The following is a 27,737-nucleotide window of genomic DNA, read 5'->3' as shown; positions in this document are numbered from 1 at the left end:
GGACCCCTGCGCTGTTTGGGCTCAAACCTGGACCTTCTCATTTAAAATGAAGGTTTTTAAAAGCCGCTGAACACGCCTTTGCTTCCCTAAACTTTTAAACCACCGACTCGACGGAGGTACTAAAAAGTACAGAAGGCGAAACCGGAGCATTGAGAAGAAAGCCCTTCTCTCTCTTCCCAATATCTGCCAGGTTCACGCACAGATGTCTCTCCGTTACCACCCTGGCCGCCATAGAACTGCCCATAGCAGAGGCGGCCTGCTTAGTGGCTCAAAGAGCCAAATCGGCGGTGCGGCACAGCTCAGCAACCTCATCAGGTATATATATATTAAATAAATATTATATATATATATACAAACCTTTTATCCAGGTCTTTCAACAGATCAGCCTGGTATGCCTGAAACACTGCCATAGTGTGTAATGAGGCGGCAGCCTGACCTGCTGCTGCGTATGCATTGCATCCCAGCGTTTTTTTTTTCAGATGACGTCAGCAAAATCGCGTCATTGTCATCCAACAGCTCGCCCTCGCTCGCGACTGACCAGCGCGAGAAGGAAAACCCCTTCTATAACGCATTGGCGAGAACCACCTGCAAACCCCATGAGCTCATTTTCCTCCGTGCTTCAGCAGCGGAGGGTCCTGAACCGCGGGAAGCAGACGGCTGCCCCTCTTTCCTCAAAAAGAGAGACAGACGAGAGCAGAGCTTTTAGAAAAACGCTCGCAGTACGCGCAGCGCGCAAACAAAAAGACGCAAAGATCATGTGAGTCATCAAGCATCAGATAACGTGGATACGGATGCACACATCTCTTAACGCCTTGCTAGTGCTCGCATTACAAAAGTAAACCATACTTATCTTGTAAGGTGCACGCTTCAAACAAACAGTCATTGAAGACGAAGAAGAGGATGATGCTTTCTCCCGGCGCCCTCTTATACTATGGTCGCACCGGGAGTGACGTCATAGGCTGTCGCCGGCCAAAATTTGGTGTTTTTGTATATATGCTTCAGACACGGGTCACGTAGATGGAGTTCCCCATAGCGACCTCTAGAGGACGCAGTTCGAGTTCCCTTGAAAGGGAACTACCAAATATGTAATAAATGAACATGACTGATTTAAGTTAAAATTATTATATTTTGTCAGCAATAAAGTGCTGTGTGAGAGATGTAAAACTAAAATGGGAAATAAATAAATAAATAAATACATACATACTGTACATACATACAAATGAGCACCAAATCAGTATTTTATAATGATTTCTGAAGGATTATGTGACACTGAAGTCTGGAGTAATGGCTGCTGAAAATTCAGCTTTGCTATCACAGGAATAAATTACATTTCAAAATATATTCAAATAGAGAACAGTTCATTTAAATGTAAATTTTCACAATGTTTTTTTTTTTTACATTTATATAAAATATACAGTATTTGCAACTCGATAACAAAACCATCTAAGCAGCCTAACAGCAAACTGAATTTTAATACTGCAAACCAATTTAACGGTTTGTAGCAATTTTGTATATTTATTATATAATTCAATAGATGTATGGTCAGGTGTGCGTGTAATAGCTTTGGCATGCCTCATCAAATCCGATTTCAAAGCCAGAACAGTCTGTTTCACTTTGACAAAGCATGTTTCTCACAGGGAGTTTCGTTCTCATGTCACAAACATCATTATCCAGCAAGAACTCAGAGCAGCGGGGTAAAGTGAGCTGCGTTCCTTGAGGTCAGCGCCTCCCACCCGTGCCTGTGGCTGTAGGTGTTATATACCAACCGTACCACTTACGCTGAGACCGCACAGCCAGCTGACAGCGTGTGGAAGGACACACCAAAAAAAAGCACCTTGTAAGACAAGTAAGTGTAGCTAATGGCAGGGATTAGACTTGGCCTATTCATCCACGAAACTCTTACTCGACTCACTTTACATCTCTGAATTGCCTTGTCTTTTTGTTCGAGCTGCTGATGTGGGAAGGGGCCCGTTGGGAAATAACTTATCAGTCACAATTAAAAGCCCCCTGAACGCACCTTTTTGTGTGCGAACGCTCCATGGTGTCAACACGCGATTTCTCCCATGAGTCTTTGTGCAAGCATGGAAAGCATGTGTTTGTGTAAAAAGGAGGTCCGCTTGGCACAGGAATGCGGACACTGCCTTGTTCATGAAATACCAGCAAGTGTGGTGATATTACATGCCTCATTCATCATCACAGGTCTGATCCAGCTGAGAGAGAGCCAGAGGCCACTTAATACATACACGCAGCATTGTACAGGAGAACACAGCTGTCCATCGTGGGAAAGTCTCTCTTTTCGGACTGGGCTGCAGGGTGTGTGGTTCAACGCTGAGGGGGGCACTTGTGGCAATATGGCAGCGTTTTTGTTAATGCTGATGTGAGTTGGCTCAGACGTAGATTTGAGAGAAGTACAGAGACAGATGTAAAAAAGAGCGCAAGCTACACTCTAAAAAAATTTTTAGGTCTATATTTAAGATCTATGTATTTGAAGTGCATACAAATTGAATTGCATAAAAAATTTCATTGAAATTGTTGGAGTTGGAATGAAGGTTTGAAAGGTTCTTATGCTCACCAAGGCTGCATTTATGTGATCAAAAATACAGTAAAACAGTAAAAAAAAAGGCCTAAATAAAGATTTATGTATTTTGATATATAAAATGTTAATTCATTTGGATTACACAGTTTTAACATGAATAAATGTATAAATCTGCTCTTAAAATGTGATGCATATTTGTCAGCCATATTGTACAAATGAAGCAGATAAAAAAAAAAAAGATAATGGCATGATTTTTGCACTCAAAAATGTATTATCTATTTACATAATTTATCTTACTTAAAACAATCATTTTCAAAATGCTTTTTTTTTCAAATTGCTTAGAATCAACATAAATCTGTTCGTTGTGAAAACAATTAAGTTTATACCGTTAAAAAGTATAAACATGTTTATAATATCTAGCTATGGAACAAGCAATATTCAGTTAGATAAAACGTATGAGATTGAATAAAATTGCATTTGTTCATGACAAACATAAACCTGGTCATTGTGCATTTAAAACATACTCATAAGAGGCATAAGAGTCTTAAATGACATACTTCTCATGACAGATTCAAGGAAACCCATGGCTCTGGTTCTCTTAGAACTAAGTGCTGCATTTGATTTACTGTAGTTGATCACAACATTCTTCTGTCATGCCTGGAGTCTTGTGTAGGACTTTGTGATCCTGTCTTACAGTGGTTTCATTATTTTTTGTCAAATAGGTGTTTTACTGTTCGATTGGGGCATTACTCATCTACTATCATTCCTCTCGGTTGTGGTGTTCTGCAAGGATCAATCCTTGGGCCTGTGTTGTTTTCCCTGTATTTGTATTGTGTTTTTTTTTTATTCATTGTAAAGCACTTTAGTCAACCTCGGTTGTGTTTAAATGTGCTCTATAAATAAACATTGATTGATTGATCGATTGATACAACATACTCAGTTTATTAGTGCTATTACAGAAATCTTACCCATTTCATTTATGTATGACTACAATCAATGCATTCACTGCACTTTCCCAAGTACCAAGACCTATATATGTTCAAAATTTAGAAAAACTGGTCTGCAGTCTTTTTATTATTATTATTATTTGAGTTAAAGCAGGAAATTAAATCAATGTTGTATTTACTTCCTGCTTTAACTCAAATAAAACATTTTTAGAGTGCAGACCAATCTTTGTAAATTTATGTATGACAAACAAATATGCATCACATTAAGTTTAACTGTTTGTATATGTTAAAATGGCATAATCCAAATGAAATGGAATTTTATTAGCAATTCAAATACATACATCTTAAATGTATGCCCTTTTTTGAGTGTATAACAGTCACTCTTTCCACCTCAAAACTCTATCAAACAATACTATGAAAGACTATAAAAAATCATCATATTATCAATGCAAGTTCCCTGAGCATTTTCTATAAGGGGGTCAGTGTGCAAGAAACTGTGCTCATAAAAAAAACACCCTAATTAATTGGCCTTCCATTGGAAGTCTTTCTGTAAGTGTTTTCCCACAGAGATTTGGCTAATTTCTTCTTTTATGTGGGCTTAAAGCTGCTTGTTTCACAAATGCGCCAATGCCCGAGCCAGAAGTGGACTTTCAGACTTGGAATAGTCCTTCATCGGCCTGACAGGGATCTGAACTCCTGCCACAGTAAAGCAAGAGACTGCAGAGTGGGCTTTTCTTCTATTCCATTTGGAAAGAACTGACGCAGAGGGAAACAAAGGTGTCTGCAGACTCTTTAAACGGTACACTGCCATTCCTTAATAAATCTGCCAGGACTGCCGATCCAGCAAAGCTGCAAAATAAAGCATGACATGAAGACACAAATTTCATTGTGATTTGTTTGAGTCTTATCAGAGAATTTAGAGCCTTCCGAAAACATAAGACAAAGAGGGTAGTGAGGCTTTGAAAATAATCTTGTTAACGATGCACTCAATTTAGTCTGATGTATTTTAAATCCTTTAATAAGATGGACAGTGTGAAAAAAAGTGGTCATTATTCTTTGCTGACTTAATGTGTTGTACAAAAAAAAACCCTAAGTTGGCTCCATAGGGGGGCATTGTAAACATCATAGGGAAACTCTCAAAGGGCTTATCCACAAAGCAATTTAATCATGATGCCTCTTAAGATGCACAAATACTGAATCGGAGAATCGTATATATCCTTCATAGAGTAGACAATCCCAATAAGCAATGAAATAGGTGAGAAAATCCAAGATGGCAGACAATGCTAAGAGAAATATTTATAAATACACACTAACAATCCAAAAATACAGTATTATTGTGAACAGGGCTGTCCTTTGGGTGGACCGAGGGGGACACAAATCCCCCCAGCCACATAGGAACGCAATCCGTTTGAGAAATGACATTTAACAGAGTACATTTAACAGAGCAATTTAAATATTAAATGACTTTCAAAACATTTGAATGTTAGGACAAAGGTAATCTACATGTAAAAATAGAGGAAATGAGCATGCACAAATATCCAATATTGACTGATACGATAAAAGAAAAAAATAAATCTAATAATCTCTGACAACTGACATGATGCCAATATATTAATTATAGTGTTAATTGTGTTAGTTATAGTGTTAAACAATTACTTCACAAAAAAAAACAAAAAACAGCAACCATAAATCAGGTAAAAAACTGACTACATAACACCAAATGTGGTTTAATGTATATTGTTACGGAGCCGACAAGACGAGAGGTGAGCGGATCCATTTGCAAGGCCTTTTATTCAGGGACGTGGTCACAAAACTTGCAAGGTTCATGCAATGGCAAACAGGTACAACACAGGCAAGACAAAAAGTAATCCTAGGGCAAGCGTGGGTCAATTATCGGTGAACAATATCCAACAGGGCAAGGCAAAGAGATAATCCAGGAAACACAGGCAAGAATCAAAACACTAGAAAACAGTAGAGTAGCTATCGCTAGGAGAGTGATATACGCTATACAAAACTCGGCGATTTGACTGAGGAAGTCCATGGCTTAAGTAAGGCGTGTGATGGGAATCAGCTGTGTGATCAGTGCAATCAGCTGTGTGTGTGTTGTCAGTGCAATGGATGATGGGAATTGTAGTCCGGCGGTGACGTGCAACTGTTAGTGTAGTGCAAGAGTCAATGTGGTGAGCGAGTGACCTCTGGTGGTGAGTGAACAGAAGTTCATAGGCTGGATTCGTGACATATATAAACAGATCTTAACACCCAGCCTCAAAGGCAGATGCAGTAAGCAGCTCATTAGGTTTTAGAACAGACCAAAATGCTCAATGCAAAAAGGGCAACATCAGTCGTCAGCCAAAACAATAAACGTTTACGTCTGTACGTAACCTGGGGCCCTACAGCATAAGCATGCTGTCTATTGAGAGTCACACTACAAAAGAGTTTTAATCTTTTAAAAAAAAGAGTGTTTAATCTCTTAGAATACCTCATCTACCTCAGACGCAGCGTACAAATGCTACCTTTATATCACACAAAACATTTTGATAACATTGAAAAGCAAAATACCAGTGGCTGCACATATCCAGAAAAAACAAGAGCACAACATCTATGTGAGTGTGCGTTTGCAGCAGTCACGCGTTACTGTAGTGTCACTGCATACCTTCAGTGTGGAATAAACTGCCGGGGATGCTGAGCCCCTGGAGAGGGGTGGAAAGTGTTATCCAAACAAAGACAGGAGTGATGACAAGGAATTTCTGTCTGTAATTGTTCACACCAACCAAAGCAATGGGCCTGAGTGTATGTGTGTGTGCTTGTTCTAGACAAAGTTTCCATGTAGTTTAATGCATCAAAGACAGTCTACACAAATGATTGTGGTGTACGTTGGGGTTGTTAGTCACTATTCGTAACTCCTAATTGAATAAAGTTCTTCAAACAGTAACATGAATCCCACCAAAAGTTACATATATTTATTTTTTTACATTTTAGAAGATTTTAGAGATGTAATTCCATAATCACATAGCCATACCACAGTAAACTATAATAAACGCAGACTACGCAGGCAGACATGACGTTTCCCAGATTTACTTCAAAGTTCTCCATGGGTTTATGTTCCATCTCTAGCTCGTAATTATCTGAGCCGGGTAATTGACAGAATTCGCTGTCGAGAAGCTCTAGTGACGTCTCAGACTTTGCGCACTTTCCGCATTTGTGTTTCATTAAGACTAAAATGCTACGTTCCAGCACTGTGGTTTATTCCTCACATGCATACAGCACGTTGAAGTGAGTGGGAAAAGCACTTTTGTCATGAGTTGTAATGAAAACAATATTTTAACTACGTTTATAATTACGGCCCCGGGTCGCCCATTTCGTTCTCTAAAAATACTTCTGCCTACCCCGCTGCAAAAATTTAATGTCTGTCATGGCAGGCGATGATAAATGATCTTTCAAAGTTTATATCTTGAATTAATGAAGGATGGGATTAAGTGGAGTTACACATGACGCCTAGGTTGATGAGGACTGGAAGACTCTGATGAGCTGACACTTCAGAGACACACACTCTTGTTTAAGTATAAATGACTTAATCAGTTTACGTACAAATCACAATTGTTAAAACTGTTTGTTATATTATGAATGAGTGATTGTTAAAATCCATTGCAGATATGTACAATGTTGCCACCTGCTGGTCAGTTATAATTGATACGTACAGACGGTTCTTTGGTAATACATTGAAAAGAAGAGAGATTAATCATTCTAAACAGATAAAGTTTACTAAAGCAGAGGTTTACAACTTCTAGATTCCAAGGCCCCCCAAATTCAATGATCCACTGAACCATTTCCTAAAATATAAGTGCAGCTATTTATTTTTATTTTTTTACTGTTACAAAGGAAAAAGTTATATTACCAAGACAATATATTGTTTAAATAACTGACATTTACACTGTCATTGTACTAAATCCCCCCCCCCAAAAAAAATATATTATCTGGAAATTTTACTTATAAAAGCAATATATGATTTAATCACATTATTTATTAAAATTATTTTTTTCTATTGTGCTTTTCAAAATAAATACACTATACAATTTATGTACTATGGTTAAAAAGTTTGGGATCATTAAGGTTTTTTTAATGAAAGAAATAATTATTTTACTTAGCAAGTATGCATTACATTGATTAAAAATTTATCAAAAGTAATAGTAAAGATTGTTTACATTTTTACAAAAGTTTTCTGTTTCAGCTAAATGCTGTTTTTTTATTTATTTTTTTTTACTTTGCATTCAAAGAATCCTAAAAAAAAGTATCAGTTAAAAAAACAACAACAACAACAACTATTTTCAACATAATTAATAACAATCAGAAATGTTTTTTTGAGCACCGAATCAGCATATTAGAATGATTTCTGACACTGAACCCTGGAGTAACGATGCTGAAAATTCAGCTTTGACATCACAGGAATAACTTATATACTATAAATAAATTATATTAAAATATAAAACAATTATCTTGAATTGCAATACCATTTTAAAATATATTTTTTTTACTGTATTGTGTACTGTAGTTTTACTGTCTTACTGTATTAAGTAAATGCAGCCTTTGTGAGAATAAGATACTTTTTTGATGCTTTTTTCTGACATTTGAAGACCTTGACCCCAAAAAAAATCATTCACACAACTGTAAGACATATTCAGCGTCTCCTGATGGTAAAGGTAAAAGAAAATCCTCAAAAAGCCAATAACTCATTCAACAACCCCTACATTTATTCTGCAACTCCGGCATACACACCATGCTCGACTGCAAAAATGCTTGACTGTTGATAGCAGAGGTGATATTCCTGTTATCAAACCATGAGGACCGAGAAACAAATCTAACAAACACAGATGCACACAAACTCTCAGATAAAACCTACAGGGGCATTGTGTGTAGAATAACATTATCGCAAGATTACAAAACATTCATATCCACGACGCCTGGACTCAAACGTGACTCACTGTTTGTTACACGTCTGATTTTTAGATATGTTTGTTGTTAGGTCTATGGGTTCATTCTTACAATACATCATAGTTTGAGGTTTTCGCTCTACTGTAAATCCTCTAGGGATCTGTGGGTTACATCATACTCTCACTGGAACTTTTCAGCTGTCATTCAGTTTTAATAAATGGCTCACTGTGGCCTACACAATCAATCATTGAGCTGCGGCTTGCAGCGTCTTGGCACAACTGCACACGATTAGGTAATGCATCTGCAAGTGTGTGGTAAAAGCCATATAAGAGCAATAATTTTTCATGAGGGACTTTTTTCCCCTCTTATCAGTGTATCAAAGATACCATATAGTTGCCACAGCCAAACCTCCTTCATATGAAAGATTGAAGATCACTGTAATTTACACCATCATGTTCCATTATCACCGGCATCCCTGACAAACACTGTGCATACTGGATACAGTGGTGCATCTCTGTTATTTGTTTATGTCGTCACCAGGGCAACTGTTGTGTCTCTGCATCCTGGAGAGAGTTCTTGGCGTCAGGGAAGAGCAGAGAGTGGTGACGGCTGCCAAGACAGGCTGCCATTGCATCACACACAAAAGCAGTGCCCTGATCGCTTAATCCACTGCGATCACACCACATCTATAAAATATCAAGAGATGATTAGCATCATCTGGGGGGTTAAAGTGAAATGGATCAAAATGACAACCCGCAGCTTTTCCATAAAAAAGGATAATGTAAAACAGGATTAATCGCAGCATAATCAACAAGAGTCTTCTTAAAGGCAAAGTATTAAAATATTTTCTTCTATGCTAATGTGAAGGGATTATAAAATTATTTACTATATTATAGCCATTTATATAGGTTAATTTGTCAGGCATTATGCACTTGCCTCAGTTGTCCTCACAAGGTTCATGCAAAAACATGCAGCACGACCAGTGTAGTCTAATTTAGTCCGAATCTTATAAACTGGTTCTTTTTAGGGAATCAAAACAAAGGACTTTTCTGTGCAGTCCCATTCACAAACAAAAGCTCAAGGGTTTACTGAATTAACATAGATAGATAGATAGATAGATAGATAGATAGATAGATAGATAGATAGATAGATAGATAGATAGATAGATAGATAGATAGATAGATAGATAGCCATTTTCCATCCCCGGTGTCATGTGACTCGTTAGTGTTACAAGGTCTCAGGTGTGAATGGGGAGCAGGTGTGTTAAATTTGGTGTTATCGCTCTCACTCTCTCATACTGGTCACTGGAAGTTCAACATGGCACCTCATGGCAAAGAACTCTCTGAGGATCTGAAAAAAAGAATTGTTGCTCTACATAAAGATGGCGTAGGCTATAAGAAGATTGCCAAGACCCTGAAACTGAGCTGCAGCACGGTGGCCAAGACCATACAGCGGTTTAACAGGACATGTTCCACTCAGAACAGGCCTCGCCATGGTCGACCAAAGAAGTTGAGTGCACGTGCTCAGTGTCATATCCAGAGGTTGTGTTTGGGAAACAGACGTATGAGTGCTGCCAGCATTGCTGCAGAGGTTGAAGGGGTGGGGGGTCAGCCTGTCAGTGCTCAGACCATACGCCGCACACTGCATCAAATTTGTCTGCATGGCTGTCGTCCCAGAAGGAAGCCTCTTCTAAAGATGATGCACAAGAAAGCCCACAAACAGTTTGCTCAAGACAAGCAGACAAAGGACATGGATTACTGGAACCATGTCCTGTGGTCTGATGAGACCAAGATAAACTTATTTGGTTCAGATGGTGCCAAGCATGTGTGGCGGCAACCAGGTGAGGAGTTCAAAGACAAGTGTGTCTTGTCTACAGTCAAACATGGTGATGGGAGTGTCATGGTCTGGGGCTTCATGAATGCTGCCGGCACTGGGGAGCTACAGTTCATTGAGGAAACCATGAATGCCAACATGTACTGTGACATACTGCAGCAGAGACTGGGCCGCAGGGCAATATTCCAACATGATAACAACCCCAAACACACCTCCAAGACGACCACTGCCTTGCTAAAGAAGCTGAGGGTTAAGGTGATGGACTGGCCAAGCATGTCTCCAGACCTAAACCCTATTGAGCATCTGTAGGGCATCCTCAAATGGAAGGTGGAGGAGCGCAAGGTCTCTAACATCCACCAGCTCTGTGATGTCGTCATGGAGGAGTGGAAGAGGACTCCAGTGGCAACCTGTGAAGCTCTGGTGAACTCCATGCCCAAGAGGGTTAAGGCAGTGCTGGACAATAATGGTGGCCACACAAAATATTGACACTTTGGGGCCAATTTGGACATTTTCACTTAGGGGTGTCCTCACTTTTGTGGCCAGCAGTTTAGGCATTAATGGCTGTGTGTTGAGTTATTTTGAGGGGACAGCAAATTTACACTGTTATACAAGCTGTACACTCACTACTTTACATTGTAGCAAAGTGTCATTTCTTCAGTGTTGTCACATGAAAAGATATAATAAAATATTTACAAAAATGTGAGGGGTGTACTCACTTCTGTGAGAATACTGTAAATGTTGAAAACAGTCATGCTGCTTAATGTTTTTTTTCTTCTCAGGATTCTTTGATGAATAGATACTTCAAACAAACAGCATTTATTTAAAACTAAAATCTTTGATAATATTACGTCCCTTTTGTTCAATAAAAAAAAAAAAAAAAAATCTTGACTTTTGCATGGCCAAAACATCTCATTCAGACAATGCAAAAAACTAATTATTTTTACAATTCAATTCGATAATTACTGTGTCCCAATAAAAACACAGAAATTACAAGCTACTGATTACTCCGTGTATATACAAATCAGTCAAAAAACAATAAACCAGAACACAATATTTCCTTCAGCACTTGTAGATTCCCCAGAATTCCCATATTTTCACATGTTTTTATTGTCAGCCAAACCAACAAACCACACTTGAGAGATTCACGGCTGCAATGTCATCTGGGTCTCTCTGAGCGAGACGAAGTAGGTGTCTACTTCATCCCCCATGAATCCCTCCATTTGTGAAGTAGCTTCATCCCCCATGAATCCCTCCATTTGTGCATCACCCTCCAGACAATTACAACTCAAGATCTGTGTGTAAGCAGTGCACCATTTATCAACTCTGTCTCCTCACCCCACATGAACAGCCCTTCATAAATCCATTTCTAATGTTTGAAAGGTGCCAGATGTGATCTGACTCCTAATCAGAGTCTATACCAGATAAAAAGCCGCCACCACAAAATCTGAAACCCTAAACCCTGGCAGAAATAGCTTATTCATCCTGCCGAGATGGCCACAGCTCAGACATGTAAAACAACCTGAGAATAGATCTACACTATTTCTTTTAGTTTCACTTACACACATCTGTCATCGCTAGGATTGACTAGCACAGCAAAAAGGCAACCAGTGTCCCGTGAGCGCTCTTTTCAGACATCATTTACTGTAAATGTGCGGCTTCATGTGTATCTTCATCAAGTTCACGAGGCCATGAAAGTCATAAAGGCAATCTTTAGTGTTGCTCTGGCATGGGCGAGCACTGATGTCTTGGGAAAAGGGTTTTCTACCATGTTGGTTTATTAGCTAACCAAAAGACAACAAAATGCTGCCAAAAACAGGGTTTTGCTTCAAAAACCCCATTTGAAGAGTTGAAAATGTGGTTGACTGTGTGCAGACGATATATGATGAGTGGCCCCAAAAGTATTTATCTCATATACGAAAGTTGTGAGTCCTTTTCCACTGAGACTGCTTTTGTTTATTGATTTGTTTATACAACGAATTTATTCTTTAGTCTAAATAATCCCAGAATAAAAGGAGACTTTGGGTCAACAACAGTTTTATGAATGTCATATATAATTTTCCAGATAACTAATGTCATATTTTTGTAACCCTTTATAAATAATGTTATGTCTTTGTCAGCAAATGCACTTTGGTTAATTTTACTTCAACAGTTCAAGCAGTTCAAATAAAGGAAAAAAAAATATGAAAAATGATTTTTTTTAAAACTATGATTTCCCTCTAGTGGTAAAAACCTGATATAGCCAAAGTCAATCTATAATAGTAATATACAGTACTATGTCTAATAATAATAATAATAATACCAGACGTAAACTAATATAATATAATTTAGTAATTAATACTAAGTTTTATATTCTAATTATATTTGAAAAACATGCTACCCATTAATCTAACAAAAATATCTGATCAATATGCATTAACAATATAACTGTTACTACTGAGTAACATAGTTGACAGGTAACAATTAAAAATGTAAGTAAATAAATAAATAAATAAAAGAGAAAAATAAAATTTAAAGAAGAACAGGGTTAAGAAGTTTTTCTCGGTTTTCCCTGGAGTAAATTAAAATAAAATAAAATAAATAAAGTGATGTGATAAAGGATATTTTTATATAGTGCAGGATGGCCAGATATATGGAATATTACAACCATATGCACTATATTAATAATACATATATACACAAAAGTTAAAAAAAAAACATTTAAATATTCATATAGTTAGGCTTGGAGGACAAAATGGACAAAATGTATGACACAAAAAAAAATTGAAAAAAAAAAAAAAAATTGAAAAAAAAAAAAATATATATATATATATATTTTATGATCTGTATATATATATATATATATATATATATATATATATATATATATATATATATATATATATATATATATACAGTTCATAAAATGAACGTATTAATTGGTAATGAAAACAGCAGCTGCACAAGCTCTGATGACCAGCCAATGGCTGGATTAATATCTATAGAAAATATTGTAATATCACATGCCTCTATATATCACCAGGAGATACTAGCATTAATTTTGGGTATCCTGTATATGCTTTTTTTGTTTCTCAAAGTGACAGTAGCTGCTGACTTGTAGTTTATGAATCACAGAGGTCTACACATTCAGCTAAAAATCTTCTTTACTCTACTATTGAAGTTTTTTTTTTTTTTCTTGGATGGTCTGAGGGCGAGTAAATTAACAGCAAATCTTCATTCTTGAGTGAACTATCCCTTTAAATTCAGCCTCAGCTGAATTCGAGCACACCTAAACAGGATTTTCACAGGATTTTTAATGTTCACAGGATTTTGGGGCAAACCTAAGCATTACTTATATAGGATTACTGTATCAGTAACTTTTAACAAAACTGAACTTTAACCCAGCTCTGTTGAGAGAGAGAAAAAATGCAGTTAAATTATACATTGTGTCCAACATTTGAGTGATATGAAAGCATGCTCTACCCTATTGGTAAAAATGTAATATTTCAAATAAAATAAAAAGAAAATATAGGGATTAATAGAATTAAGAAGCTTCCTCCTCAGTTTTGAAGCTGTGTTATATTACAAATGAATTTCACTGCAGTTACACCAAACTGCCAGAGGAGCAAGACAATTAGAGCAGCACAGCCGCTGCTTCCCTCAAGTGCCCAGTCAATATGTTCAGTAAACAGCCTGAGCAGCACCTCCACTGAATGCATGATAAACTGAGGGAAACCAGTGGGCTGAAGACATCAGGTACAAGGTTTATTCATTAGCATAATTACACTCTCTTGAATTGCGTTAATTTCTCTATAGAGCATTTAGCAAGGTGGGGAGAGGGTCTAAAACACAATTACACTGTATTTTCTCCAGAGACACTGGCATCAGTGACGGATGGACTCAAATGATTCTCACAGCAATGCTGCACATACCCGAAAGCTGTTTATGGCAAACAGGAGGAGAGTAGAGGATCGATGAGAAGCTTTAGAACAGAGCAATATTGTCAATAATAAAAATGCTGCTCAGATCTTCACCACTAGAGGTCAGTATAAGCACATGCAAACTTCAGATATATCACTTGACATAGAAATGAAAGGGCAGATTTGATATCAAATTCATAGCTAACCCCTACCACAAGCAAACAGAGAAATTTTTACTTATTGTAAAGAGAGAAATCCTGACTGTTATATGTCGAAATGTTGTCAATTCATCTGTATTAATATTAATGAGAATGCTAAATTACATCCCAATATTATCAGCTTGCACTACTAAGTCAAAAGTTTGGAATATATATATATATATATATATATTATGTTTTATGTGTCAATGTATGATTTTAAAAAAGAAGTCTGAACAATTGTCAGAACAGTTGTGCTGCTTAATATTTTTGTGGAAAAAAAAACTTATATTCAGCAAGTATGCATTAAATTGAAAGTAAAACATATAAATGTTAGAAAATATTTGTATTTGACTGGAGACTGGAGTACTGGCTTGAAATCATGGAGGAAAATTCAGCTTTGCCATTACAGGTATAAAATTACATTTTACAATATATTCAAATAGAAAATAATTATTTTACATTGTAATAAATACAGCCTTAGTCAGCATCCAGATATTAAAAATAACATTAAAACGTAAAAAAATATAACAAACTTTTGACTGCTAATGTATAACTACACTATAAGACATTGTATAAATATATTATATATACAATATAAAACTTATAATATTTATTTTATATGATTTATACTCCAAATAATAATAATTGATGTGAAGTAATGATTTTGAGAAAAGACTACTAATGTAAACTTGATTTGTCTACTGCATCCACTTCGATGCAAGTTCCATTGTTTATTCAGTTAAATTTGTTTAGTTTCATTTCAAAATTTAAATGGTTTAAGGCAACGGGTTTCTACACAATCAACTAATTTGGGTTAAGAGTGTAATATCTCCTAACATATTTAAAAATGTATGACCAGAATAAAAGATACATTATCTCTAGATTATCTGATTATCTTTTCAGATTATCTTTTAATAGGAACACATTTGTATTCTGAGGTAATATTGTTTCCAGCACAATCAAAAGGGATTAATTAAGCACATGATAGTGGTTGTGACCTTTGCAGCTCTCTGTGATGATGCTCTACTGAGACTGAGGGTCACACGGTTGTCTGTTTAAGGTCAGGAGGGACCATAGGACTGACACAAGAAATGAGATCCAAAGACGCAGTGTCTCACTCCCGTCTCGATGACTCTGTCCAATCTGTCCACTGTTTGTTTTAGTTGGTCTGGCATGGTGTTCGATATGAGTGATGAGACCATGCCACTACCAGACACCAGGAACTCCATCAGCCTGCAACTACTGAGAGCAGTTCATCTGAGAGCCACGTATCCTTATATATCTCTCTCATCAAATCAATAAGTCTTTCATCGTTTGGAGTAAAATATGAAAAATATGAAATATATTTTGTCTGCACACCCACTGTTGCAAAACATCTCTGCAAAAAGTATCCAATATCTTTTTAAAGCATGAGAGCAAGAGCTCCACAGTAAGAGGAGTGTGCTTGACCTTATTTAAATTTGTGTAACTACTACTACTACTACTACTACTACTACTACTACTACTGCTGCTGCTGCACATTTCAATACAATATTGGGGAGTTTAACCATCTTGGATAAATCTGATATATTTTTATTTAATTTTAATTGAATTGAATTTAATTTATTTACTTGTTTGTTTGTTTTGTCTTTTGCCAGTCAAATAATGAGTCAAAAAGAGATGTTATACAAAATGTTTTTTGAGGGATGTAAAAACTAATGTGCACTTTAAATATTAAATAAATATGCTTAATGAAGTGAATTTAACATTCACAATATTCAATAATATAAAATAAAAAAAAATCGAAATTACTTCATTAACCATATTTCTTTAATATTAAAAGTGCTCATTCATTTTGTATATATGCACATTCATATACAGTGGTGTGAAAAATTGTTGGCCCCTTTCCTGATTTTTTTTTTTTTTGCATGTTTGTTACACTTTAATGTTTCAGATCATCAAACAAATTTAAATATTAATCAAAGATAACACAAATAAACACAACATGCAGTTTTTTTATGAAGTTTTTTATTATGAAGGGAAAACAAAATCCAAACCCACATGGCCCTGTGTGAAAAAGTGCTTGCCCCCTAAACCTAATAACTGGTTGGGCCACCCTTTTGGTAGACAGCTGAATTCATGGTTCCATTTATCACAGCAAGTCTTCCAGGTCCTGAAGCAGCAAAACAGCCCCAGACCATCACACTACCACCACTGAGACGAGCCTTTATGTTACCTTCCCACTCCTGGGAAGGTTCACCACTGTTCCATGTTTTCGCCATTTGTGGATAATGGCTCTCACTGTGGTTCGCTGGAGTCCCAAAGCTTTAGAAATGGCTTTATAACCTTTTCCAGACTGATAGATCTCAATTACTTTCTCTCTCATTTGTTCCTGAATTTCTTTGGATCTCAACATGATGTGTAGCTTTTGAGGATCTTTTGGTCTACTTCACTTTGTCAGGCAGGTCCTATTTAAGTGATTTCTTGATTGCGAACAGGTGTGGCCGTAATCAGGCCTGGGTGTGGCTAGAGAAACTGAACTTTTTCACACAGTGCCATGTGGGTCTGGATTTTGTTTTCCCTTCATAAAAAAAAACCTTCTTTTAAAAACTGCATGTTGTGTTTACTTGTATTATCTTTGATTAATATTTAAATTTGTTTGATGATCTGAAACATTAAAGTGTGACAAACATGCAATAAAATAAAAAATCAGGAAGGGGGCCAACACTTTTTCACACCACTGTATGTATATATATATATATATATATATATATATATATATATTTAATAATGATACACACACGCACGCACACATACATACACACATACACATTTTTAATTAAGTAATTAAATAAGTACAAAAAACATTACATAAAATTAATAACATAAAATTTCAATCTAATTAAAAGTACATAGTAACATTTCTTTAGATCGCTGATAATTTACGGTAAAATATTTTACAGTGTATATAAGCCAATTAAATTTTTGTAAAAAATATTATTTTTGAAATAATACTAATAACACTAACATTTCATTCATAATATTGATATAATATGAGTCACATATTTTATACATTTATATATTCTCTAAGTGCAAATATATAGCTATTTAAGGAGGGGATCATCATATTTGAAGGTCCTTGGCATTAAAAATGTTGAAAACCTTGTCTATTGCAAATTATGGCAAATGTAGTTGTAACTACACACTGTATAATGTAAGCACACTGTAAATACACACTGTAGTTGTAAACACACTGTATAATGTGCACAGTGTACATAATTTACTATATACTTCAGAAAAAAAGTACTAGTAGTGTAGTAGTATAGTATTCTGTACATAGCCATAGACATTTTCTTTTGCAGTTATTGGGTTATTGGGCTGGTAAGGGGTAAAGAGGCTTTCTAGTAGGCACTCAAGTGAGCTTCTTTAATGACGACAAGTGCTACGGGAAACTTTCATAGAGCTCTACAACATGTTCTCTCAGTCAAAGAACTCAAACTAAACTTAATTAAGTGGGAGTTTTAATGAGCAATCACTAATAATCAGAGAAAAGACTCATGGAATGATAGAGAACAGAAAAAGGTTGTTGAAATATCACAAAAGTATTCCCATCCCATCCCAGCTCTGCACGCTCTCTCTGCTGCTGCCTCAGAGCACAGAAAATCTCATTATCTCCCAGCATCCAGGAGAAAGCCTCAGTGCAGCAGTTCAGCTCACCAGGTCGCTGCTAACAGACACACAACCAAGGGCACACCGTGTCCCACAAAAAGAACAAAACGAAATCAGCCCCAGACAGCTCTCTGTGTGGAGTGTCAGAAGGCAAACTCTTTACCCTCACATACGATAAAAGAACACAACCAGCACTTGATGAAAAGCGTCATCGGTACCACTTTCGGGAAGAAACGCTTATGCTTGAAAAGGTTATTTAAAGGGATAGTTCACTCAGAAATGAAAAGTCTGTCATCGTTTCTTCATCCTCATGCTGTTCCAAACCATTCTGTGGGACATAAAAGTAGATGCTATAGATGATGTAGCATGCTATAGATGCAAGTCGCATACAATGAGAGTGGAAAGTGACCAGGTAAAAAAAGGTTCTGAACCCATGCAGGGACCAACCTGCTAACACCACAGAGCTAAACTGCTACAAAGCTCTGGTACCTGAGGGGTGGTCTGGCACTGGCACAGAAACAAGGACTTAGGATGTCACGCTCATGTAATCATTGTAGCAGTGAGGATAAATCATAGTGATTCATAGGGATTCTAAACATAACAATCTGTTGTGAATAGTATAATACAATCCATGGCCATTAGTGTCACGAGTCTGTTCTGTTTTTGCCATGTTTTCCATTGACCCAGTTTCCCCGATTAGTTAATTAGCTCCTCACCTGTTCTCCCTTAATGATGACCTGCCTTTATAAGCCTGAGTTCTCCCTTGTTCCTATGTCCGCTATTATTTGATGTTACACATTGAAAGCTCTCGTTATTAAAACCTCTCTATTTGTGGATACTCCTGTCTACCCTTGTGTTTGTTCTGCCTACCTTGGAAGCACGTACCGTAACAATTAGTCCTTGTTTTTCGAAGTATAATTTTATGACTGTGCTGTTTGCTGCTGTCTGCTTATCCATCTATACACAGTGGTCTATAATCATATATATATAGTGTTACTTTGGTATTATTTATATAATATTGCAGTATTTATTAATATGTTTAATTAGCTTTTATTTTTATATTTTCAGTTTTCATTTGAATTTTAATTCAAGTTTTAGTAATTTTATGTGCATTTGCCAATTTGATTAGTTTTATTTAGCTTTGTTTTTATTAATTTTATTACTTAAACCCATAAAAATGGTTGTTTTAAATAAATGTTTTTTATTGAATATTTATATTTTATACTATTTCAATTACCAAAAATGATTTTTAATAGTTATGTGTAATTATTTAACAGTTATAATAGTTTGACTTAACAATAGTGCAACACTGATTTGGTGTAGTATATGTAGAATATATTATAGTAGAATAATCTGAATTTATCAACAACAACAATTTATGTTTACATAGCTGGATCTTTTGCGAAAGATCATTTTCAGAACAATTATTATCGGATAACACCCATATCGTCTTTTAGTGCCATTTTACTAATTCACAATACATATTACAATTTTATAAATAATATATGTTACTTGTAAGCTCTCTCTCTCGTGAAAATATGAAATTTTAGTAACAGTGCACATATGGGGAGATAGTCTTTGGAAGATGCTGAATGTTCTTCAGTAATCAAAAGTCATTCAGGACACAATTTAGACCACAGATGATGCTTCAAAATCAGTGGTTATATAAGCAACAAACATGTAAATAAAAAATGATTGCTGTAGATTATGAGGAGGAATATCTGCGCGTGTGTATTCACTCATTACCCAGCAGCTCCATGGCGTCATCCTCATCTTCCATCTCGTCTTCAGTGGCAGAGGGGGCCGAGTCAGGCATGGAGTCAAACGAGTCCTGAGACAACATGGCTGCCAGAAGTTTCTTGTGATTCTGTTGCTGCTGTTTTAGGCCTTTACCCTTCGTCTCCATTTTCAGGCTGCAGACAGAGAGAAAGAGAGAGGAAACTGATTATAGCTTTAACATCTAGAACAGTGGTTCCTTTGTAGAGGTCTCAGAAATCCTTAAGCTTAATTTTACTAATTTTAATTTATAGCTCTGGAAAAATTATGTCAATTAATAAATCATCAATTAATAAAAATTAATTTTTCGTGGAAGTCGTGGCCTAATGGTTAGAGAGTCGGACTTGTAATCTGAAGGTTGCGGGTTCGAGTCTCTGGCCGGCAGGAATTGTAGGTGGGGGGAGTGAATGTCCAGCGCTCTCTCCACCCTCAATACCACGACTGAGGTGCCCTTGAGCAAGGCACCGAACCCCCAACTGCTCCCCGGGCGCTGCAGCATAAAATGGCTGCCCACTGCTCCGGGTGTATGTTCACGGTGTGTGTGTGTGTTCACTGCTGTGTGTGTGCACGTTGGATGGGTTAAATGCAGAGCACGAATTCCGAGTATGGGTCACCATACTTGGCTGAATGTCACTTCACTTCACTTTAAAATGCCATAGACAGAAACACAACATGAAATTGTCAAAAATTCTAGTGAGGAATAGGAAATACTACACTATGTCATGTTCATCTTCTATTAAGGCTTCAGGCAGAAAGTGCTGTATACATTATTCTTCATAATATTTATGTATTTGCATACTATTTACACATTCTCTCTTCTTTATATACCTGTTTTTATACACCAGAATGTCTCATAGCAGGTCTGTCCTTCAAATTGAATGGGACTTTCAGCTTGGCATCTGAGCAGGTGTCCATCATTCACCATCATTCTCAACAATCACTAAGCTGTAATATCCTTCGGTGACACTTTATTTTAAGGTGTCCATAATACAGAGTAATGACCTAGTTATGTTCTTAGTTGTCACGGTGCATACACGAGGGAGGAACCAGGAACACGCAGACGAGGATATAACTTCAAACAATATACTTTACTTAACATCAGGACAAGGCAAGGCAGACAAGGACATCACACACCGGGGTTAACGAGTAGACCAGACGAAATCTAACTGAACTGACAGGACTATAAATACACAGGTAAATCATAGATAACGGCTAGACAAGAATTAACTAATGATGACACTTAACAAGGACAGGAAACAAACCAAATATGGACACAACGGGCAGGAACACATGACACACACGACAGAACCCTGACAGTACTCCCCCCTCCCGAAAGGCTCGTCCCGAGCCTTAACAGTTCCATCAGGGAGGGGGGGTGGGCGCTCTCCCCGTCCTGTGGATGTCTGTCCTGAGGGGCCTCCAGAGCAGAACAGACAGAGGCCCCGGCGGAGCTCAGGAAGCCATGGCGGAACAGGGAGCTCAGGAGGCCATGGCGGGTGGTAATTGAGGCCGTGGCATCCTTCATCGGCCCGCCCACCCCACCCAGAGCTCTACTACCCCCCCCCAAAAAAAATTTCCATGGGGAATCCAGGGGGTATCAGGAACCCTCCGGGGCCAGACAGACAGGAACAGGGACAGGACAGGAACCCGATAGCCCTCCAGGGCTATTCACACAGACACAGGAACAGGACAGGACCGCCCACAGGAACAGGAGCCCACCTGGGCTAGCTCGGAAGTAGAGGCTTCTTAATGGGCATGACAAGGAGTCAGGGGCCCTCACAAGGTTCCCTCAGCAACCACTTCCACTTCTGCGACAGGGGGACAGGCGGCTGGAATGGCCTCCATGGCCACAAGACGAGAAGCCTGCCCCAAACGAGTCTCCATGGACAAGACAAGACATGACATGACAAGGTAAGTTTAAAATGTTCCTGTGGGCACAACAAACACAAACACGGCTCTCCTGGCCGTGACGTGTGGACTTGACCCACGGAGAGGGTAATGGCGGCCGATGGGCATGAGTCAGCGGCAATCCGGCGGGCATGGAGTCAGAGGCTGGCCGGCGGGCATTGAGTCAGAGGCGGGTCGGCGGCGTGCACAGGGGAGCCGCGGACGGCGGCGTGAACAGGGGAGCCGCTGACGGTGGGTGGGCTTTCCCCACGGACGGCGACGTGATCTCCCGCGAACGGCGGGGTCGGTGAGCCGCGGGTAGCGGGGTGAATAGGGGGAGCCGCCGACGGCGGGTTGGCTTTCCCCGCGGACGGCAGCGTGAACTCCCGCGATCGGCGGGTTGGATGAGCCGCAGACAACGGCGAACTTCTCCTGCGATCGGCAGGTTGGAGGGCTCGCGGCCAGCGGACTCGCGGCACTCGCGGCGATCCCGCCAAACTCCCACGACCACTTGACGCGGGCTAAGGCAGGATGACGAGCAGTGACTTCCATGCCGCGAGGGACAGACAAAAACAGGAACCAACAAAAGACTTTTCAAAACGAAAAAACAAAACCAAGTGAAGGGGCACCGCTTACTGTTGGTCTGGTCTTCTGTCACGGTGCATACACGAGGGAACCTTTATTTCTTTTCAGCTGAAGAAAGAAAGACATGAACATCTTGGATGATATAGTGGTGAGTAAATTATCTGGGCTGCGTTTCCCAAAAGAATCGTAAGCTTAAGTACATTGTATGCCCATTGAAACCAATGGAGCTATGATCAATTTAGGCTTATACACGAGGGAGGAACCAGGAACACGCAGACGAGGATATAACTTCAAACAATATACTTTACTTAACATCAGGACAAGGCAAGGCAGACAAGGACATCACACACTGGGGTTAACGAGTAGACCAGACGAAATCTAACTGAACTGACAGGACTATAAATACACAGGTAAATCATAGATAACGAGACGAACACGGCTAGACAAGAATTAACTAATGATGACACTTAACAAGGACAGGAAACAAACCAAATATGGACACAAGGGGCAGGAACACATGACACACACTACAGAACCCTGACATTAGTAGTAGCCGTTGTACTTACATGAAATAAAAAGTTATGGAACAGCCTGTACTTACAGTTAGTTATTATGTAGATGTAATAGGCAGCATATATGTAACAGACGGTAACGTACACAGACACAGCTACTTATGTAACAGACACAGCTAATTATGTAACCAAAAGATCGTTACATGTTGCAGACTTTATACAACGTAATTATAAATGTAAGTACACAGACATAAGCTACTTAAATAAAGGGTATCAAGACTGTAATTAAGTGTACTTCATGTGTATCTATACTGTCCACTTTATCCAGCTGCACCTTAGTTTGATTTAACCCACCAGTACACAGCTTAAATATACCTTTCTAATTACAATAAATTACAGAATACTACACAGGCATAAGCTACTTAAAATAAAGTGTCTCAAGATTGTACTGAAGTGTACTTCATGTGTATCTATACTGTACACCAACCCACAAGTACACAGCTTAAAGGGGTCATCGGATGCCCATTTTACACAAGTTGTTCTGATTCTTTAGGGTCTTAATGAAAAGTCAATAACATACTTTGGTTAAAAATTCTCAATGGTAGCATAAAAAACACCTTTTTAAACCTGTCAAAATCAGCTCTGTTTTCATCAAGCAGTATTTTAGTCCACATTGCTTTAAATGCTAGTGAGCTCTGCTGACTCCGCCCATCTCTTCCGTGGAGTGACGAGCAGACCATAGATATGTGTAGATTCCCTAGATCCCTAGATCCAGATACGTTGACACGTCAGCCATCTCGCATTCACTATAATAATCAATGAATATTCAAAAATATACAAGCGTATAACTTGCTGTTGTAGACGCACACAGTCAATGCGCTCAAAGATTCGCAGACCGTTCCAAAAATGGCAGATGGCTTATGTATCACGGCCCATAGAAACAATCGATAATGATCTAGGTATAAATATCTATGGATATTTATACCTAGATCAATACTAAACTTCAGCCGCGAAACTGGCTAACTAGCACATTATTAGGAAAGGCGATTTGTAAAGATTCATAAAAACCCTTATACTCACTTCTTCTGTAGATGAAGCTGGATAACGAATTATTCGCGCGAACATAAAAAATTCACAAAAATCTAACCTTTCATTGGATAATAAGAATTTAAAATGGGGGGAAATATCATTATGAAATAAATGTTTTCTCAAATACAAGTTGGACACAATTATTTGCCCCTTTAGAATTTTTTATGAGTAAAATATCTCTGAAGTATATTCCCATTCATTTTCACAATTTTGAGCACTCCAGGGATTATGAACATGAAATTACCCAGCCATGGCGTCCTGTTTCACAGAAATATAAATAGGAGGGAAAACAAAGCCCAAATTCCCTTAATCATCCATCACAATGAAAAAAAACAAATAATATATTTCTGATGTACAGCAAAAGATAATTGAGCTTCACAAATTAGTGAAGTGGCTTTAAGAAAAGAGCTAGAGCAGTGAAAATTCCCATTTCCACCATCAGGGCAATAATTAAAAATTTCCAATCAACATAAAATGTTACACAACTGCCTGGAAGAGGACGTGTGTCTATATCGTCCGAATGCACAGAGTTTGAGTGGTTAAAGACTCTCCAAGGATCACAGCTGGAGAATTGCAGAAAATAGTTGAGTCTCGGGGTCAGAAAACCTTTAAAACAAAAATTGTCAAACAGCACCTACATCACCACATGTTGTTTGGGAGGGTTTCAAGAAAAATTCTCCTAGCTCATCCAAAAACAAACTCCAGCATATTCAGTTATCAGACACGACTGGAACTTCAAATGGGACTGGCTTCTATTGTCAGATGAAACTAAAAAATGAGCTTTTTTAGCAGCAAACACTCAAGATTGGTTTGGTGAACAAAGATAAAAAGTACCCCATGTGTACAATGAAATATACTGCTGTATTTTTGATGTTGTGGGCCTATATTTCTGCTGGAGGTCCTGGACATCTTGTTTAGACACATGGCATCATGGATTCTATCAAATATCAACAGATAAAAAATCAATAAGTGACTGACTCTGTTAGAAATCTTATAATGGGCCATGTTTGGATCTTCCAACCGTACAATAATCCAAACACAAACCTCAAAAATGGGTCACTGATCAGAAAACCAAGCTTCTGCTATGGCCATTCCAGTCCTCTGACCTGAACCCTGTAGAAAATGAGTGAGGTGAACTGAAGAGAAGAAGCACCGTCATGGAGCTGGGAATCTAAAGGGTCTGGAGTGATTCTGGATGAAGGAATGGTCTCTGATCTCTTGTCAGGTGTTCTCTAACCTCATCAAGCATTATAGGAGAAAATTTAGAGCTGTTAAACTTGCAAATGGAGGTTTCAAAAAGTATTGAATAAAAGGGTGCTGTTAATTGTGGCCAATGTGTTAGAAAAACATTTATTTCATAATGACATTTCCAACCATTTTAAATTCTTATTATCCAATGAAAGGATAGATCTTTGTGAATTTTTAAAATGAAAGGTCAAAAGGATTAACAATGCAGTTTAATTTTCACAGCCTTCTTTGATCATATTTACCAAGGGTGTTGATATTTTTGGCCATGACTATAGGTCATTCTTACAGGAATCTCAGAACAGCCTGATTTCAGAAAGAGGATTTTAAAATAGAAATAAAAATAAAAAATAAAAAAAAAACACTGGGTGGATTTTTATCATTATACGATGGATGTGTACACACACTTCCAACACACATTTATGTTCACACAACTTGAAAAGTGAATGTTGCATCCGATGACCCCTTTAAATACATGTAATACCTTTCTAATTACATTACAATTACAGAATATTACAAAGCCATAAGCTACTTAGAATAAAGTGTATCAAGATTGTACTTACGTGTACAAGTAGCTGTGTAACAGACTCAGCCTGCTACATATGTGTAACAGTAGCTGCCTATTACATCTACATAATTACAAACTGTAATTACAGGTTGTTCCATAACTTAGTTACATTTTATTTCATGTAAGTACAACGGCTACTATTAAGTACTTAATTAGGTAATTACTCTGTATTATGACACCTTATCCTGAACTTTATATATGAGAAAAAAAGAGAAAACTGACTTAAGATCAGCTGAAATCAACAGACTGTCATCTCTGCAACAGATTTCACAGTCATTAATCTTTCTTCCACAATTAACTTCTGACAAAGAAGTCTATGCAATATGGTAGTGTAATGTTCACTCATGAAAATAAAGCTTCTTTATTGGCATCTATGGTTACATGAAGAAGCTTTATATCATCCATGGGCACTTTCAATTTCACAAAAAGTTCTTTATAGTAGAAAAAGCATCTCTTTATTATTAAAATGTCCTGTGCAATAAGAATTAAAAAATATATTTTAAGAACTGTTCACTGAAAGGTTCTTTGAGGTACCCAAAATGGTTCTTCTATGGCATCTTTTGGAAATATTGTAAATAAATCTATATGAATATAGCAAACAATAGAACAAATTTGATAATGTACTTTTATCTACAGTATATTGCAAATCTTTAAATCATTAAAATAGCCAGTAAATAGGGTTCACTCCTGGGCCAAAAATACCAGATCAATTATTCAATGTTAAGCAAATTGATGAAGAAATAAATTGAATGAATAATGAACATATGCTGCACTTCGCATGCCTATACTGGCAAAATTATTCCCATGTCTCAGTGACAAATAGCGACAAAAATAGTCTGCAGAGGTTTCATTTGATTGTTATCTTATTGGAATTACATTATTCACAGATAATCAAAAGGTTAAGGCCAAAGCAGAGCTGTTTTAATATCCTGAGTTGAACATTACTATGCTAATAGCTATGCTAATACTGCACATCTCTCTAATATGAATAATTAATATTTTTCCCTAATTGGGTGCCAATTCCCAACTCTCCAGCGTCAGCAATGCTGAGACACATGTCCACTAGTGAACATGTTTCCATTATGTATTTTTCTAATGTCACTGTTATCTAATACAACATATTATTAGTGACCTAGAAATAAAGTAGAATCTTTCATATTTCTTTCTCATTTAATGTCATAAAGTTCCCATGTTTTCACTTTTGAACAAATCCAAAACCTACAGAGGTGATGGAACAATAAAAAGACACAAATAGAAATATTTCAATGCTTTTGCGTTCTCTTGTAAAATGGTTGCATTCCCCGAGAAGGTCTGCGTCCACTTAAAACACTTTTGTGTTTTGTCGCAAAACACTTGTGGTCTGTCGCAAAACATTTGCACTCTCTCACAAAACTTCTACTGTACATTTCCCCAAGAAACTTTTCATTTGCTCACAAAATTGCCAAGTTCTGTCATGAAACTCTAGATGGCGCAGGCTGATGTGTCCTTAATTTACTGTAAACTGATGATATTCACAGGGTTAAACAACTTGGCACAAGCTGATTGGTTCATGTTGCATTCGCAGCAAATGAGCTTGCTGCTTTTTATTTAAATGACTGGTTAGCATTCACTAGAGCCTTTCAAAGAGCTCGGAAACCCTCCATCTTCCCCAGCTCCACCTGTATAGATCTGCTATATTATATATGTTTTTTTGTGCAGCAGCAGTTTTTCTTAAATACTCACAGCACCATATCAGCATTATGTATTGGCAGTAGCAAGTTCCTGTATTTGCTTTGCAGCAGCAATAACTAACAGCAGCAGCAGTGTAGCAGATCTATTCCGCCAAGACCAAATACATTAACATTGACATATCTTTACCATGCTAAAATCTTCAGAGATTTGTCATGATAGAAATGTTTGTGTTCTGTCGCAAAGCATTTGTACTCTGCTGAGAAACTTTACATTTACTCACAAAACTTTTGCATTTTCTCGTAAAATGTTTGTGCTCTCTCAGAAAGTTTTTACTGTATACATTCCCTCAAGAAACTTTATATTCACTCATAAAAATGCAAAAAACTATTTGCTCCGCCAAGAAATTTACATTTGC

The 27,737-nt window shown here is 37.5% G+C and overlaps 1 protein-coding gene across 1 annotated transcript in view; it reads right to left on the bottom strand.

Annotated features, from left to right (window-relative positions):
• LOC306863288 (uncharacterized protein C8orf34 homolog) overlaps positions 1-27,737 on the bottom strand; it is a gene marked incomplete at its 3' end in the record, with an annotated part of 130,502 nt that overhangs the window by 56,194 nt on the left and 46,571 nt on the right. The window contains exon 7 of the mRNA XM_079406537.1: positions 19,736-19,902. Coding sequence (XP_079262663.1) covers positions 19,736-19,902 — 167 coding nt within the window. The remainder of the gene's footprint in view (positions 1-19,735; positions 19,903-27,737) is intronic.

Source organism: Barbus barbus (assembly GCF_936440315.1).
Source record: "Barbus barbus genome assembly, chromosome: 44".
NCBI lineage: Eukaryota > Metazoa > Chordata > Actinopteri > Cypriniformes > Cyprinidae > Barbus > Barbus barbus.
Note: the sequence above shows the minus strand (reverse complement) of the source record. Positions and strands in the feature narration are given on the sequence as shown.